The sequence below is a fragment of the Sodiomyces alkalinus genome (genome assembly GCF_003711515.1).
Source record: "Sodiomyces alkalinus F11 unplaced genomic scaffold SODALscaffold_12, whole genome shotgun sequence".
In the NCBI taxonomy this organism is placed as follows: domain Eukaryota; kingdom Fungi; phylum Ascomycota; class Sordariomycetes; order Glomerellales; family Plectosphaerellaceae; genus Sodiomyces; species Sodiomyces alkalinus.
Genome location: NW_021167090.1, coordinates 846,494 through 863,674, shown reverse-complemented (window position 1 = coordinate 863,674; position 17,181 = coordinate 846,494). Strand labels below are relative to the sequence as shown.

The 17,181-nt window shown below is 55.8% G+C and overlaps 5 protein-coding genes across 5 annotated transcripts; 3 read left to right on the top strand and 2 right to left on the bottom strand.

The window, feature by feature from the left end:
* Positions 1 to 72: 72 nt before the first annotated feature.
* On the bottom strand, positions 73 to 1,433 carry SODALDRAFT_329301 (hypothetical protein). The gene is made up of 3 exons (XM_028610898.1): positions 1,352 to 1,433; positions 192 to 1,252; positions 73 to 102 (listed from the first exon to the last, which is right to left on the bottom strand). Exon 2 carries the CDS (start codon positions 1,213 to 1,215, stop codon positions 223 to 225), a length of 993 nt encoding a protein of 330 aa, XP_028462930.1. The 5' UTR covers positions 1,216 to 1,252; positions 1,352 to 1,433; the 3' UTR covers positions 73 to 102; positions 192 to 222.
* A 259-nt stretch (positions 1,434 to 1,692) lies between these two features.
* SODALDRAFT_329300 (phosphoglycerate mutase-like protein) lies at positions 1,693 to 3,421 on the top strand. The gene is made up of 3 exons (XM_028610897.1): positions 1,693 to 1,788; positions 1,872 to 2,182; positions 2,259 to 3,421. Exons 2-3 carry the CDS (start codon positions 2,118 to 2,120, stop codon positions 3,250 to 3,252), a joined length of 1,059 nt encoding a protein of 352 aa, XP_028462929.1. The 5' UTR covers positions 1,693 to 1,788; positions 1,872 to 2,117; the 3' UTR covers positions 3,253 to 3,421.
* Positions 3,362 to 6,158, bottom strand: SODALDRAFT_346636 (hypothetical protein). The gene is made up of 2 exons (XM_028613259.1): positions 6,095 to 6,158; positions 3,362 to 6,027 (listed from the first exon to the last, which is right to left on the bottom strand). The coding sequence occupies exon 2, from the start codon at positions 5,884 to 5,886 to the stop codon at positions 3,466 to 3,468; it is 2,421 nt and encodes an 806-aa protein (XP_028462928.1). The 5' UTR covers positions 5,887 to 6,027; positions 6,095 to 6,158; the 3' UTR covers positions 3,362 to 3,465.
* Positions 6,159 to 9,185: 3,027 nt separating this feature from the next.
* SODALDRAFT_77888 (hypothetical protein) lies at positions 9,186 to 9,808 on the top strand. The gene has a single exon (XM_028615684.1). The coding sequence runs from the start codon at positions 9,223 to 9,225 to the stop codon at positions 9,580 to 9,582; it is 360 nt and encodes a 119-aa protein (XP_028462927.1). The 5' UTR covers positions 9,186 to 9,222; the 3' UTR covers positions 9,583 to 9,808.
* A 639-nt stretch (positions 9,809 to 10,447) lies between these two features.
* Positions 10,448 to 16,266, top strand: SODALDRAFT_321182 (chromosome-associated kinesin KIF4B; the record flags this gene model as incomplete). The annotated part of the gene is made up of 4 exons (XM_028609603.1): positions 10,448 to 10,619; positions 10,795 to 11,118; positions 11,209 to 15,599; positions 15,688 to 16,266. The coding sequence occupies 4 exons, from the start codon at positions 10,448 to 10,450 to the stop codon at positions 16,264 to 16,266; spliced, it is 5,466 nt and encodes a 1,821-aa protein (XP_028462926.1).
* Between the last annotated feature and the right edge of the window lie 915 nt (positions 16,267 to 17,181).

Below are 17,181 nucleotides of genomic sequence, written 5' to 3'. Positions count from 1 at the left end.
CGCGTGAGGAAGGCGAGAATTAAAAGACGGGTGGAGACATAAGTGGTCTGTCTATAGACAGATACCCATACCCAGTAATGACCTTGGTGTTTTGTATTTGTGGTAGTTTATGCCCTTGCTCTTTATGATTACCATGACCGCGTATCTATCATGAATACACTGAAGAATATACTGAATATATCTACGTTCAGATACAGTACCTCTTGGTTCCGGATGGGCTTCCTACTGCTCAGCAAATCGCTCGTCACCTTCTTTCACTTTGCAATACTCTTGGACCTGCCGCATCTTACGTCTTACGAAATTGTCCTTCTCGGCTAGCGTTGCACAGTCTAGCATCGCCTCTCCCAGTCCTTCCTTGTGCAGAGCCTGCCAGTAAAAGTCGTCTACATCAAAGCTGCATCGCGCTGCGAGATTGAACCAAAATCGCCGGGTGTCCCATGAGTCCCGCATCCGAGCCGAGAGGCGCTGTTTTCCGGTTGGTACTGCTAGCTTGGACTCGACACGTTCCATGGCGCGAATAAACTGATCCTTCCTCGGTTCGAAGAGACGGAGGAAAGTCTCCATCTCGTCGTCTCTCAGCCAGACAGCCGGCGGTTGGAGGAGCAGCCACCACGGCACGTCGTGTGTAAATTGCGCCGGCATGACATTTGTGAATTCAAAGTCGAAGAGGGCGGTGATGCGCAGCGTTTTCGGGTCGATAAGCATGTTCGTGGGGCGTAGGTCGTCACAGAAGAGCCGGAAAGGCCCGTCGTCGTCTACTACGGTGGCGTAGGCGGGGATTAACTTGGCAAAGCAGCGGCGCGCAACGAACTGGCTCCAGGCAATATCTTCGTCGTCGCCGGCAATGTTGCGCTGCGCGTCGAGATGTGCCTGGAAGTACTGTGCGCACGCAGCGAAGTAAGCGGTGGCGCGATCAAAGGGCGACATGGCGGTGAAGTGCTCCGCGGGGCAGCCACCGACGGTGACGACCTCGTTCATATCGAACGTTAGGGGTCGTCCGGTGACAGCCCAATCGCCAGACGCGGCATCCTTGGATATGGCTCCTATGCGCGGGAACTGGAGCCGCGAGAGCTCCAAGATAAAGCCAGCGATCTGCTCGTAGATGAGGTCGAGTTTCGCGTCGTCCGTGTCTGGGTCCAGGACTACCGGTTTGGACTCGTCTTCGGTCGGCGGCGCTAGGAACCGGCCTAGGTTCTCTCCTTCCATGAGATCCATTATGATGAACGGCCCTAGCTGGGCCGGGCTCTCTTCGGTAAGGCCCCAACAGCGAACGCGCGGGATGGGGATATTAGTATGCTCGCGAAGGTATTCCATAACCATCACCTCGTTTTTGACCTTTTCGTCTCGCCAGGGTTCATGGATTTTCCCCGGATACGGGAAACGAATAATGACGTGCTCTGGGTTATCGACGTCGTCGTCGCCGCCGCCGCGCTTCAACTTCATGCTGATGTTGAATGAGCCTCCGAGGAGACCATCGTAGCTTCCAGCTCCATTCCAGCCCAGACGTTCATCAACAAAGGACATAATATCACTGCTCACGTCGATAAGCCTACGCGCAAAGGCAAGAGATTCGTCGTGGGCGTTTCTCTTGGCGATGGCGTCATAGGGCGCCATCTTTTCGCGGTCGGTTCTTTCGAACTCTTTCGAACACTCTTGAGTCGGGCAATCGGGGGGTAAGACACCTGATGTGACCTAACCTAGTGCGTATGATAGCCCGAGTACGTCGTAACGCCCCTCCAATGGGCCAGAAACATCACCGATGCTGCAAAGACCGTTCCTCATTGCTAGGTAAGTAAGGTGTAAGGTATCTTGAGTCCTTGACTGGATAGGGGGTGTGAAGTTGGTCTTACCTAATCCTGTTGTCCGCTTAGGGCACCTTACTAATCAAGAAACCTATGAAGTACATTACCGTACCGCTCGCTCCTAAGGTACAGAAGGGAAAATATCTTCCATCCTCAACTTGCGTTCGCGTCTTTCTCCTTTATTATATTCACCGTCGTTACTGCAACGAATTCCAAGTTGTCCCAACGCCAATGTAGCGGGAAGCAAAGAAGGGCTGGAGCTCTGCTTCAGCTCGCCTTGACGATCACCAGACACGACGAATACATCATCAGGCAATGGGTTCCCTGAACATCTTCCTTGTCCGTCATGGAGAATCGGTAGACAACGTCGCCGGCATATAGTACATCTTCCCGCCGTCCCTACACCCGCTCCATGTTGTGCCAAGTCAACACAATAACTGACACCATCCCCTCCAGTGCAGGCATCCGGGACTCCCCGCTCACCGCCCACGGTGTCCTCCAAACCCGCCGTCTAGCCTCCCATCTCGCGACCCTCACTCCCCGCCCCGCCTGGAGGGTCACGCACATCTTCACCTCGACGCTGCAACGCGCAATCCGCACCGCCGAAGCCATACGGGACGCCCAGTCCGAGCGCTCCACGAGTGAGCCGCCGGTTCCCGATATCGAGATCAGACAGCTGCCCGACCTGCGCGAACGGGATTTCGGATCCGACGAGGGCAAGAAGTTTGGCCGACTCGCTCGTGCAAGCGATGCGGAAACCCATGCCTCACTCCGCGAGCGAGCGGAACGGTTTCTGAATGAACATCTTGCGCCGATCCTCTCCGCTGCTGCTTCTGCTACGTCGTGCGCCACAGCGAGCTCAGAGGGAACATCGGCAGGGGGAGGAAAAGAGGGAGAAGAACATGAACCACAAGCGGTTTTCGTCGTCGCGCATGGACTAATCCTCGCGTCCTTCCTCCGGGTCTTGCTGAGCCCGGGGCTCTTCGTCCTACCAGCTGGGACTGCAGTCCCTGTCGATGTCTCTCCCGCGTGGAGCAATACGGGGTACACCCAGCTCGTTCTCAGCTCGGTAGCATCGTCTGAGGGGGACGCAGATATGCCGCCTGACGGACCCGAGAGTAGCAGTCGTTGTCGTACCCGACCTCGCTGGTCGCGCCTACGCTTGGATGTCGCCTGCGTGAACAACACCCACCACCTCGCTGGCCTGAAGAAGACGAGAGGCGGCATAGGTAGCGCGCGCTTTGACGACAAGCAAAAGACCCTCACGTCCTTTTTTGGGCCTGCGTCGTCTTCGTCTTCGTCTAGGAAGAGGAAGGCAGTGGATGAACTTGAGAAATGGTATGTCCATCCCTGGAGCACGCATGACGGCTCTTGTTCTTTTTTTTTCCCCCTTCCCTTCGAAGCAATGGCCCGTCATGATGAGAGACCAAAATTCACAGACCTGTACTGAACTACAATGTGGAAACAACTTTGTTCAATCACAGTCTGATACGAGCATATCCCATTTTCCCTGTCGGCATGTTCATTCGGCTTCTCAAAGTAACAATCATGGCTGACTTGGTGTAGACCATAGGCAGAAATATCAATTCTAGTCTAGGCATCCATAGACTGACTGGCTGGTGCAATATATACAAATTAAACTTGCCTTGCATAACATAACATGTCATACATCTGTACTCGTCTCATCTCTCCCCGTAAAGACCTTGTATATCCGCCTACTAATGGCCTGTCCAACCGTCCGGTCCGAAGGGGCGCCTTCGCGATTATTACTCCGCGGACAAGCCTCCAGCGCCAGCGGTCCCCGTTCCTCCAACCCCTTCACAAGTCGCCCGACAGTTCCGTACTCGGCGGCAATGCCATACGCAATGGGAGCCGTGACGCGCACAATCTCCTGCAGAAGCTTGGCGTACGTATCCTGCGCGTCCTCCCCCGTCCGCACCTGGCCGGTCTCCATACAAAACCCGGCCCCGTTGGCGTTGGCCGCCTCCCGCTGCTTCCGGTACGGCACCGTCGAGATGTGCTGCGTGAACACGGCCACCCACTGGGCCGTCTCCACGCCGGCCGCCGTGTGGTGGATGAGAACCCCGTGCAAGACCTGCAGCTGGAGGAGGGCGTCCTCGATCGCATCCTCGTCCACGTACTCTTTTCGTGGTGGCGGGTTTTTGCGGCGGCGGCGGGTCCCGGCGTCACTCTGGTCGTGACGCCCCGCGGGCTCGTTCGACGGGCGACCCTGTGTGGGAGTACCGTTGCCACCGACGACGCCGTCTTGCGCCCGTACGGCGGAGACGAACTGCCGGTTCCGTAGACTGCGGTTCTTCCGCATCCAAGGTCCCAAGCCTTCGATGAGGTAGAGGACCTGGTGGTCGGAGAAATGACGCTTCACCTTCGCGACGTGCGTGTCGAGATCCGCACCCGCGTCGGAACCAAGCGCCATGGCCACAAACTCGCCCGCCGTGAGGGTGACGAGCGCGTATTTCTCCGGCTCGATTCGCAGCTCGCATGGCTCCCAGAGCCCCAGCTCGTCGTTGAACTCGCTCTTCACCTTGCGACGCCACTTGACGACGTTGTCGACGGGACTTTGGACCGTCGTCGATTCGACGTCGAGGTCCTTGAGCAGGGTCTTCACTTGCAGGGCCAGGCCTTCCGGGAGGGTGGAGGGCATGTCGACGATCATTTCCGGCGTGGACACTTTCTTGTCGGTCCTGACCTTGTTGACTTCGGCCATGGCGGCTGCGCGCTCCTTCTCCCGCGCCTTTTGCTCCTTTGCGGCCTCTTTCTCCCTTTTCTTGCGCTCTCTTTCGCGTTCCCTTTCTGCGGCTTTCGCTTCCCTCTCGGCGGCCCGAGCTTCCTTGTCTAGTCCTCGATGGTCCGCTGACTTTTTGGTTCGGGACCCCGACGCGGCATCGACCCGATGTTTTGTCCGTGATACGGGGGCAGAGTTTGTCCTAGAGAACGGGCGAGACGGTCTGGTTGGTGGGACTCGGTGGCGGTACTTGGCAACGTCGATGTCATCGAGGTCGGGGAGATCATCGTCGCTTTCCGCAGACGGCCGGGGACGGTTGTTATAGGTTGACTCGTCCGAATCGTCCAAATCGATCAGAGCGAGGGCCTTGCCCTTACCTTTGGATCGGCGAGGAGGGGACGAAATTTCGAACGGATCGCGGGTTTGTGTCTCCGGTGCCGAACTGGATATAGGGTCCCAGTGAAGGCTTTTCTTTAGCCGCTTTGGGGAAGGAGGCCGAGAGTGACATGGGCCATTCGGGCCAGTACCGGTTGCATTGTCCTTTTTATACGTTCCGCTAGAAGAACTCTTTGCCGACCCAGCGAGTACATCGTCTTCTTCCGACTCTTCGAGGTCAATGTATATTTTCCGACCGGTTATTGGATCGCCGGCTGACACTGGCGCTGGTGCTGGGGCAGGAGGGGTACTAGCGAAGGGATCATCCAAGTATGACCGCTGTCTTTCTGATGGCCCCTCACCAACATCAGGAAGGGGGGAGGTGCTGCAGAAGGGGTCGTCTGCATCCAAGATTGACGTTTTGGAGGACTTGAGAGCGGGCGGGACGACATGGGGTGAACTTGAAAACTCGATAGTGTCGGTCACCATCCGGGCCTTGCCTAAAGATCCTCCCGGCTGCCGGACGAGCGGGTTATCGCCATCCTTAAGGTTCGACCGAGACGACTCGCGGGAGCTGGGCTTGGAGAACGTATCCCCAGGAGGAGACAGACGAAGTCGCTTTCCATTCCTTGCCGTGTGCGACAGTGGTTCGTCACATACCCGACTTGTGTCAAAATCACCCGTGGTGTCGAAATCATCCACCTCGTAGAACAATGTGGGCGGGACAACTCGTTTCGGAGGGAGAGACGCCGGACTATATGTGCTGTGGGACGCTGCATCTCTACTCGGGCCTTGAAAAGATGTGGGCGGATCGCTAGTTAGGTCGAAGACATTGTCGGTGTCGAATGAGCGTGTTGTCGACTGGGGAGGAGCGCCGGGACTCGGTCGACGCGGCACTGGAGAAACGGAGGGAGCGCGATCGGAAAAAGAACTTGACGAGAGCAGGTCTATCACCTCGTTCGTCATGTCGTGGAGGGGACTGCCAAAACAGACTTCATCAAGGCGATAATGTGGCTGGTTGGCGGGTAGGGAACCGCGTTAAAGGACGCGAGCACAAAAATAGGGCAAAAGGTTCAAAGTCGCGGTCGTTGCGCGAGCATCACGTGACTTCAGCATGCGGTCAGTCAGTGGCGCAGGGAAGGAGTTTCCCACAGAATACCTCCGGAGTACCTACTTCTGCTGACGCAATAAGTGCCTGTCCTTGCTCTTCCCCCCAATTCTTCGAAAGGCACTCATATTACGGATGTACCTTGCGTTGTACAGAGATCTCGTGTACCCAAGGTAGGTACCTTAGTTGTAGGATTGAAATCATACTGATAGGCCGGTAAGAGCGGCAAGAGGCGGTTAAACTCTGATACAGAGCTGCCCGGTGGTTAGTTAGTGTGCGAACATGTACAGATGGATTAATATCGTCTGGGAATTACTAAACGCGATGCTACTCTGTGACACTACTGATATCGTCACGGCACGCTTGATTGCTTCGAGGGATCACGATGGTGAGAGAATTATTACGACGTACGAGGGCTGAACGAGTCATGGCGAAGCTCCCAATCGTTCAAAACAAAGGGCTGTGGGGGAAGGATACGCACGCCGGCACCAGCAGCCAGCTCCGAGATGTCTCGGATGAGGAGACGAGGAACGAGGGGAAAGGTCATGGTAGTGCCATGTCGGTAGCATGGCAGTAAGGTAGCTTCGATCCATCCCCGCTGGAACAAATTCCTGTATCCGTACGTAATACTTCTTACACGATTCATAGGGTCAACCACGTGCCAATTGTTTCGGCATTTGATAAGATCCGATGTCTCGAAGCTTGCTCTGGGACGATACGAGTCAGGTACTCCGAGATAGTGACAATCAGCGGTCTGGTCACCGCTCACGGCGAAGCAAAGCAATGGCAAAGCAAACGATAAAGAGGGGGCGGGGTTATCGCGACCGCCTGGTCATGTTATCCATATCATCCATTCCATACAAGGTCAGTTATCTGGGCTAGCTCAGTGTGTACGTTGTACACTAATTATGCAGAGACCACTGAGGAACCAAATGTTCCCGCGTCTGGTTCAATGTAACAGCAGAAGGGGGATCGCGTCGATCATGGATGAAGCATGTTCATCGGGTCCGGCAGGGGCCACGTCGAACCGAAAGGACGAAACATTTTGTGCTTTCGTCGGGGAAAGGAAGAACACCCAAAGAATATGCATTTTCATGTTCACTTAATGGTTTATTGGTATTATTTAGTTCTGGCCCAAGGCGTAGAGTAGACCATGAAGTGATGATATATGGTACGTATCAGGTGATGAGCGGTGATGCGGTTTGCTTATCCCCTGCTCCCTACGTATGTATACCTACAGCAGTTGGGTATTCGAACTCTGGCAGAGACTTATTATGTATGCGCAACGTAAGGTATATGCAGTGGCCGTCAAGGTTGTGGGGGTCGTTTCGTCCCACCTTGCAACACGTTGCAAACCCGTCTCGTCACGGTAAGGGCAGGACAATGCCATTTGTCTGCAGAGGTTGTGCGTTTGAAAGGACCAAAGGGACCACTCGTGGGGGTTTGGGGGTTGCTGATAATGCTATCATTTTATATGGTACTCGGACTATTTACTAGGCCGCCACGCGCCGCATGGTATTCGTCGGCGCAGAAACGTGACAGGACGTGCAGAGCGCGTGCTGTGTCGACGTATCGTCTCTCTTTCTCTCTCTCTCTTTTTTTTTGATTTTTTTTTGTGGGCGAGCTCGCAGTTGGTTGGCGGAAGGAGTCCTGAAGAGGCTGCGCACGGAGGAGTGCGCTGCATATAGGGGGAAAAGCTTCGTCGTCCGTGAGTGTCGCATTACAACCCCCCCGCCTCTCCCCCCGTGACAGGCTGTAGGAGTGCGTCTTCGATCATCGGCCGTGTTACCGTTCCACAGCCTGACTTGACCTCCTTCGTGCTTTGTACGCAGCGGACGAGAGAACTCCAAGGAAAAACTAGCGGCTCGTAAATGTGGCATTGGCGAAGGAGTGGATGAACATATCCTGCCTTTTGGGGCCGAATGCTTACACTATTTCTCCATGGCCCGTCCCCTTCGTTATCCAACAGCACCAATGGTAATAGGCGGACTCGTGGCAACTGGCATTCCTGCCTAGGTACATACACGTAGGTGGATTCAGGGACCTGGGCTAGGGGAAGCCCGGGCCACCTGCGTTCGGTGAGACAGGGGATGAGCTCCATGTCAGTGCGGCGGCACTGTACGTCTAACCGAGCCTGTCTGTGTAATGGGGAATATGCCTGAAACTAGAACAGGGGAGCCAATAGGAAACGCGCCGGATCGCATGATAGACAGTACGAAATATATGCACAGATCCTGTTCGGACGAGATTAGAGGGAATTGGACTTGCCATGTCCTGTCTTCCATATCGCCTTTTCTTTTCCTTCTTCTTCTTCACCTCTCCCCTGGCTTACTGGCTCCACCATTTATTTGATACGGAGAAACTTAACTTATTGGTTGGACGGTCGGAGTATGATAGCGAGAAGTACAACGTACGAATACGTTGTACAGGGACGTCGTACTTTGCGGTGTACTCAGTACTACATACCTAATACGGTCTCGTGTGGTTCTGAGGATAAGGTACCTTACCTTATGAATGCCTAGGTACCTACCTTAAGGTAGGTAGTCAAGGCGGACGCAGGTCAGAAAAGGGACCGACGTCCGTATACTTAATGTACATATTGAAATATCACCATGTTTCGTCTCTTGTTCGCACTCCGTACCAAGCACTCCGTCCCATAGACCGGGTAGCGTTTGTTTGCTTGTTCTCAAACGGCGGAATTATTCGCAAACTCCAAACGGAGGAATTTGGACTTACAGTATCGCCTGCCCTTTTCTGCATGATATTGATTTTCCGAAGCAGACACAACGATATACTTCCGGTATAATATTGTCAGGGACCGTATAACCATCCGTACTTCGTACGTATTTCATGTGTAGGTGGGGTGACATACCAGTATAGAGTATCAATGCGTCCATAGTGTGGTTTTTTTTTCTTTTCTGCTTTTCTTCTCCAAGCACGCACGACGAAGAAAGGTACCTAGGGTTTTACGGCCTTTCTTCGTACCCGGCTGTTTTGGTATAGTCCGTACGTTGTACTAGGTAGGTACAACGTAAGGAAGTCTTCTCCGGTCTGCTTTCCCCCTCAAACGGCCATCTTCTCATCATCGTCACCCTCACCCTTCAAATCAGGAATTGGGGGAAAGCAAAGCGAGCAGCGCGGCGCTCCTTTCTCATAAAAAAAAAAAAAAAAAAAAAAAAAGGGACAAACCCCATATGAAAACACCCAACGCCTTGGATAACCGTGTCAGGCATCGAGACCGTGCGAAGCGAATCATATCCTCTTTCGGGACACCAAGACGAAAAGAAGAAGAAAAAAACGAAAAAAAGGAGGGTCAGGCTCTGAGCAAATCGCAACCCCTCAAACGCTACGGACCGCCAATCAACCCCCTTTCGGTTGCCGAGTTTAATTTATTACTCAAACGAGACCCCTGTTCTTCTCTTCTTTCGCGGAACAAACTCCAGCCCAACTGGGGTTCACCATATGGCGTCCTTGTTTTGTTTCGACTACCCATCCCAACCTTTCAGAATCCGTCCTCGCGGTCCTGCCTCGTCCTAGTCCCTGGCTTGGTCTGAGGCTGGCGAGTCGTGCCTACAACGTACAACGTACACTACAACGTACTTCCTACCTAAGGTAGGTACCTAAGGTAAGGTACCTTACCCACGACGAAGAACCTAGTCACATCCACGTACCTTAGGTACATAGGTACGTACATACCCGACCTAGCACACTAACACTTTGTGGTGTGTCCGTGCTACTGGGCCTGGTTCAGGTCCAGGTCCAACCCAGTCCCCCAACCAGGCCAGTCTTCTCACTCCACCCTCCACCCTCCATCCACCAGCACAAGCACCAGCACCTTGCTCAACCACCCCTATTTTCTACGAAGTAGATTGCCCCGGCCCCATAGTCGCAGAGAATTGCTTCTTGGACAGCGGCTTCATCCTAATTCTTCACCCAACCTACCCCCCTTCTCGACCTTACCCTTTCCCCTTTGCTGGAATCCTCTCGACGGGCTCCCGATGTCCGCCACGACCGCTGCTACTCCGGTTGCCTCGCTCTGACAGTTAACTTTTACAGACATACACAGCAACACTGCCAGGGGCGCAAACGCGGCCATCCCACAACGCGGGCGCGCCGCCGTGTTTGCTTATTGCATTTAGCCGCCTTGTTATCGAAACATCTATTGTTGGGCCTGCATATATTTTCTACGAATTATACCAGACGTTCACCGACGGCGCCTGTTTTTCGGCTGCCTGGTCGTTGCCTTTTTTCTTCTTCTTTTCCTTCGGCCCAGTCCTCCCGACAGAAAACTCGACGTGACCGACAACCGTCCTCGATCAGTCATTGCCATAGTACAGTCGCTGTCTCTCTCTCTTCGACTGCTTCTTTCGAGGCCGCCTCACCCATCGCTCTGCTGGTGTCTTTCCTTCCCTTACCAACATGGCCACCTCCCCGCCCGCCTCACCGGGCCACCCTCCTCAACGGCCAGTGAGCGCCATGGTTCGACCAGCACCCCGAAGCAACAGTCGCATGAGCATAACCAGCAGGGCAGCTGGTGGAGGAGGTGGAAGTAGAGCATCAGACGAAGACACTCGTACTGCCGTCAAAGTTGGTATGTCGTGCGACGTTGACTCCCCTTCCCGATTTATGCCTTGTACCGCAGCCTCTTCGCGATTGTACCCCTTTCCTTTCGCGTCTTGCTCGGCTATGTTTGAAACACCGTCGAAATGGACATGGACGCAAGCTCTTCCTAGATGGCTAACTCACGTCGTGTCCGACTCTTCCAGCCGTACGCGTGCGACCACCTCTCAAGCCCACCGACCCCGGCTTCGACCTCATCCCACAACGATTTCAACGGTCCATGGTCCAGGTCACATCCAACACCAACATAGCCATCGAGTCACCTCATGGGAAAAAAATCTTCGTATTCGATCGCGTCTTTAGCCCCGACGTAGACCAGGAAGGAGTCTGGGAGTATCTCAACGACTCGATTAATGCCTTTATCCAGGGCTACAATGTCTCTGTTCTGGCCTACGGCCAGTCCGGGGCCGGAAAATCCTACACAATGGGCACCTCTGGCCCATCGGAGCAGAACGATCCCGATGCAATGGGTGCGTATGATTAGGGGGGTTTTTCTTCTTCTTTCCCCCTCCTCCTCAGAAACACATGGGCTCGTCTCCTAACGCTAAAACGCCAACCAGGTGTCATCCCTCGCGCTGCTGCTGCGCTTTTCAGCAAACTTGATGGCCCCAGAAAGCAGTCTAATCGCGGCTCCATGTCACAACTGCGCACTCCGTCCCGTTATTCCCACGGCCCATCTCTATCGACCGGTGCCGATAGGGGTTGGCAACTGAAGGCGAGCTACGTCGAGATTTACAACGAACACTTGCGCGATCTTCTCGTCCCCGACAACACACCCACACACGAACGTGCCACCGTCACCATCCGGGAAGACGTCAAGGGCAACATTATCCTTACCGGCCTCCGGCAGGTTGACATCAACTCCGTCGAAGACCTAATGAATGTGCTCAACCTGGGTTCCGCTCTGCGACAGACCGATGCCACCGCCATCAACGCAAGATCCTCGCGGTCCCATGCCGTCTTCAGTCTCAACTTGGTACAGCGGAAGAGCGGCTCCCCCTCTCCCTCAACATTGGCCGCCGAAAAGCGATTCTCCGTCCCCATCGAAGCCATGACCGGCAACGAGAGCTGGGTCACCACAGACAGCAAGCTCCACTTTGTCGATCTCGCCGGTAGCGAACGTCTCAAAAACACCGGCGCACAGGGCGAGCGCGCCAAGGAGGGCATTTCCATCAATGGCGGTCTTGCCGCCCTAGGGAAAGTGATATCGCAGCTTTCGTCCCGGAGCGCGGGATCTCACGTCTCCTACCGTGACTCCAAGCTCACTCGTCTGCTACAGGACTCCCTCGGGGGCAACGCCGTCACCTACATGATCGCTTGCGTGACCCCGGCCGAGTTCCACCTGAGCGAGACCCTGAACACGGTCCAGTATGCCCAGAGAGCCAGGGCGATTCAGAGCAAGCCCAGGATCCAGCAGATTGAGGAAGGCGACAAGCAGGCCATAATCGAACGTCTCAAGGCCGAAGTGGCCTTCCTGCGCGACCAGGTCCGCAACGCCGAGCGCCACAACGGCGACCGACGGGCTCCCGCCGGCGACGGAGGTCGGTCCGACCGGCAAAACGAGCGAGAGATGGAATTGCAGGACCAGTTGCTCGATATCCAAGAGAACTACACCACCCTGAGCCAGCGCCATGCGAAGCTAATCGCCGAGATGGCCAGGGCGCGGGACGCTGAGCGGGCTGGCCAGGACGATGGGGGGGAGTCTCTTGACAAGAGTGCGACCGAGCGTTTGAACCGGTCCAACTCCTTCGCCCAGGCCGTCGAACAAGTCGTCCTCGAATACGAGAAAACCATCCAGTCCCTCGAGCAATCCCTGTCGAGCACCCGCGGAATCCTTTCCAGCACCGAGACTAGCCTCCTCGAGAAGGAAACCAAGTGCGCCTACGTCGAGACCCTCAACTCGCAACTCCAGGCCCGTCTGCAGAAGCTGATGGACCGGGAGGCGAGCACCGAGAATTATCTCCACGACCTGGAGGCGAAGCTGGACGGCCATACTTCGGGTGAGGAAAAGAATGCCGCTATCATTGTCGAACTGCGCAAGGAGATTGCCCGTGCCAGAGAAAACGAGGCCGCCTGTGAAGACTACATCTCCACCTTGGAGGAGCGCTTGGCCGAGGCTGACCAGGACGCCGAGCTGATGCAGCGGGAGATCGATCGGCTGGAACAAGTCATCGAGAGGCAGCGGAGCCTCGGCAAGCTCGATTCGCTTCTGTACGAGTTGGATCACATTCAAGGCGAATCCAACGTACCGGAACCCGAAGCCGAATCCCAAGTCACCAACGGCACAAGCCACCGTCGTAAGCATGCCGAGCACTCCCGCAGCCTGTCGCATGTGTCGCATATGAGCCGAATGAGCCACAGGGATGTGATCCACGAGGGTGATGAGGAGGACGTTATTCCCGAAGAGCCTGCCGAGATGGGGGCGGAGACGGAGACTACGATCGAAAATGGCTCCGCCAACTACGACGACGAAACCCCAGCGGCCCAAGATGACGACAACCTCAGGCCGGAGGAGACAGACTACACCCCGCCGAGCCCTGCGCAGACCAAGTTCGTCGCCGACAAGCTGGAAAATGTCACGCAGGAGCTTCTCGACCTCCGCGTCGAGCATGAGAGCACGGTTCAGGAGTACGACCACTTGCACAGCCGGTACGAGGAGGCTCTCCGTGCTCTTCGGGAGCTGCAAGACGCCATTGACGAGTCTCGCCACCCCAACCGGCACGTCCGTGACTCGATGCTGTCCATCACGTCCCCCACAAGCGGGACGCGACCGCCGTCTTTCTTCTCCGACTCGAGATTGACCAGCCACAATGATAGCACGCACCGGTCCCTCTCGTCCGAGCTATCCTCGGCCCTCGATTCACCCACCACGGTCGACGCACCCGATGCCGAGACAGCTACCATTCGCCCTGCAAACGAAGACGACGGCGCTTCAGACACTCCGGAAGCGTCACAGGAATTTGTGGCGGAGGAAAAGATGGACAACCAGGCGCGGCCCGATACACCACAATCTGGTACCCAGTCGCAAGCCGACCAGAAGATCCAAGACGTGGTACAAGCCTCGGTTGAAGACGAGAAGACGTCTGAAGTGCGACCTGAACTGCAAGATGAATCTTCCGCCCTGACCGACGTCCCCTCGTCACCGACACAATCTCACCATGATCTTGCCTCCGAGCTTGAACGACTCCGTGCACTCTCAGCCGAAAAGGAAGCAACAGAGAAGGAGTTGGCGGAGAAGTACGCGCAGCTTGAGCAGAAGCACCACGACACGCTGGACATGGTGGAGGAGCTCAAGACGGAGGTGGCCCAAGCCAGGGCGGCGGAGGCATCGTCGCCCCGAACGGCCCAACCCATCATCCGCCGGAAATCGAGCCAGAACGTGATGATCATCGACCGCGCTCATCGATCGTTCGCCTCGCTACGGAACCTCGCCGCCGACAACTTCGAGGACCAGCCTGATGTGATGCAGAATTTCGAACTCAACCTCAACGCGGCCATGCACGAGCTCCATGCGCGGTCCGAGAGAATACAGGAACTCGAAGCGGATGTTGCGGCGGCGAAGAAGGAGATGGAGACCAAGATGACCATCATTTCGGGCCTGACCCGGGAACGGTCCAGCTTGAAGGCTTCCCCGATGGACATGTCTCTCGTGTCTACGTTGAAGAACCAGCTTGAGATGACGGAGCGGCAGTTGCAGGAGATGAGGGAGTCGCACGCGGCTGCCGAAAAGGAGTTGCATGCCGAAATCGCAGCGCTTCGTGCTGCCGTCAAGGAGACGCCCACACCTGTTTCCCCGACAGAGAACTCGGCTGACGCGACCAATACTTCCGAGCCCGCCGGTGGTGATGAGAGGATGGTAGAGCTCGAGGGTCAGTTGGCGGCCTGGGAGTCCAAGCACCAGACGGCGCTCGCATGCATGCAAGACACCGAATCTCAGATGAAGAAATACATGGAAGAACTCGAGGACCAGGTCACCGTGCTGAATGCCAAGGTGGCTGAACAGGAGGGGGCCGCTGGCGAGAAGGCCAAGGAGGAGAAGGAAGAACATCAGAACCTGGTCAGGGTCCTCCGTGACGAAGTGGACGAGTACAAGGCCATCATCAGCAGCAACGCCGCCAGGGTGGCTGAGCTTGAGGCCGTCCACGCTACCACCAAGGCCGAGCTGGAAGAAGCCATTCGGACGCGCGATCTCCACGCGAGCCAGTGCAAGACGCAGCAAGAGCTCCTGGACAACCTCGAGCAGCAAATCGCGGCGCACGAGCAGGCGCTCAAGACGCACCAGGAAGGCATGAAGCTCCTCCGGGAGAACCACGCCAACGAGCTGGCGGAGGTCAGAGCGATGGAGCAGAAGGGCTACGAAGAGCAAATGGGCGTCTTGATGAACGAGCAGGCCGAGGCGGTCCGCATCCTGGAGAGCGAGTTGAACGACGCGCGGGACGACCTGACGAGGGTGGCAGCGCAGGTGGCGAGCGGCCTCGGCGTCGACGACGATGGCGTGGAGAAGCTCACGGAGCGCATCGACAGCTTGATGGCGGACCGAAAGGCGCTTCACGAGGCGGAGGCGAAGACGGGCGAGTTTGAGCGGCACATGGTGGAGCTCTCGAACATCAACGACACGATCCTCAAGGACCTCGAGCAGGTCAAGTCGACGCTGTCCGACATACTCACCGGGGAGGGTGAGGCGGTCAGGAGCCCGGCGCCGGTGACGGAGCAGCTGTCGGCGATTCGCAAGAAGATGGCGGAGCTCGAGAGCAAGAACAAGAAGAACTCGCGGCTTGTGGAGGAGTTGGAAGACCAGCTCCAGACGAACTTTGACCATGCCCAGATTACCAACAACCGCATCTCGACGCTACAGACGGAGCAGCAGGCGCAGCTGGATAAGGCCATTGCGGCGAAGACGAAGCTCGAGGCCGAGTTGGAGACTTTGCGCGCGGAGCACACGGGGCTTCAGGTAAGAGAGGAGAATTCTTCTCCCCCGGGAGGTGGAGGCGACAGGTGGGTGTATTTCTGTGAGCTGACAATTTCTGAACACCAACCAGGCCAAATACGATGAAGCGATCAGCGGCCAGCCGCAGCGGACGAACTCGACCAACTCTAACCTTCGCAAGAGCGCTTCACACACGTCTCTGCCGTCGCCGCCGCCGGCGATCCCGCTGCCCCCGCTACCCAGCGGCAACGGACCCGGCAGCCCGACGGTGCCGAGCTCGCCGACGGGGATGCGGCCGGCGAGCAAGGACAACATGGCGATGGCGTCGCTGACGCAGATCCAGGAGGACCAGGAGGCGCGGATCCGGACGATCGAGAAGCACCTGGACGCGGAGAAGCAGCTGACGCAGACGCTGGAGGAGGCGCTGACGGACCTGGAGAAGCAGTCGAACAAGGTGAAGGCGGACTGCGACGCGTGGCGCAAGCGGTGCGGGCAGCTGGAGGCGGAGATCAAGGAGCTCAAGGACCGGCCGACGCCGCCGCCGGCGCAGGACAACCGGTGGAGCCTGCACGCGGTGGAGGAGGAGCGGAAGAAGCGGCAGGCGGCGGAGGCGGCGCGGGCGCATCTCGAGGAGAGGATGAATGCCATCAACAAGCAGAAGAAGAAGAAGGGGTCTTTGAACTGCTTCTAGGGGGTGGCGGAGTTGTTTGCATTGTCTTGGGTCACCCCAATATTCCCCTCTTATTTTCTTGTCACTCCTTGCCATATAACGCAGCCTCTTCCTTGCCTTTTTTTTTTTTTTTTTTTTTTTTTTTTTTTTTTTTTTTTTTTTTTTTTACCCTTTCTTTTTTTTTTTTTTTTTTTTTTCCTTGCTCTTCTTTTCAAGCCTTCATGTCATGTTGTTTGTATATTCCAGCATCCCCCCAAGCACTGAAGACTCTAGCTCGGGCTTTGTCGTTGGCGGGACAGATTTGCACCTCGAGATGAGGCTTTCTCTTTTCCCCTTTTTTTCTTCTTCTTTTTTTCCTTCTTCCTATTCTACACGACACCAGACTTGCCCAGTGCAAGAACAGGACAGAATTTGGTTGACGGGGCCTTGGTCCACCTCCACCTCTTCGCCTGTTCGCCCGTATATACCCCAAAATCCTCGGGCGGCAGCGGAATGGACCTTCTCTTTTTTACAGGTTGGTCCACTCGCACGCCTCGACGATGAAAACATTCCATACCTCGTTGACGATAACATATTTTCTTCCTCCCGTCACCCCCTACCTTACCTTTACTACCCACCTCCCCCAACGTACCTATCAACCAGAAAGGACATGCTACGTCAGCCATGATGGTTGATTAATGATGGCACGATGAGATAATATCGATGGCTTGGAAGAGAAAAGGGAGGAGATTGATTTTTTTTCTTCACTTTTGTTCGGGCGGTTCTCTTTTTTTTCCCTTGGGGTGTCTCTTATTAGTTTGCTTTGGTTGCTTCGCGATGAAGCGTGTTTAGGATAGCTGGGACCGCTTTTTTTAGCTGCCCTGTTGTGAAAAGAGACGGACATGGTGAGATGATGGGGGAGCGAAATGAGATGGCTCTCCTAGTATTTGGATATGT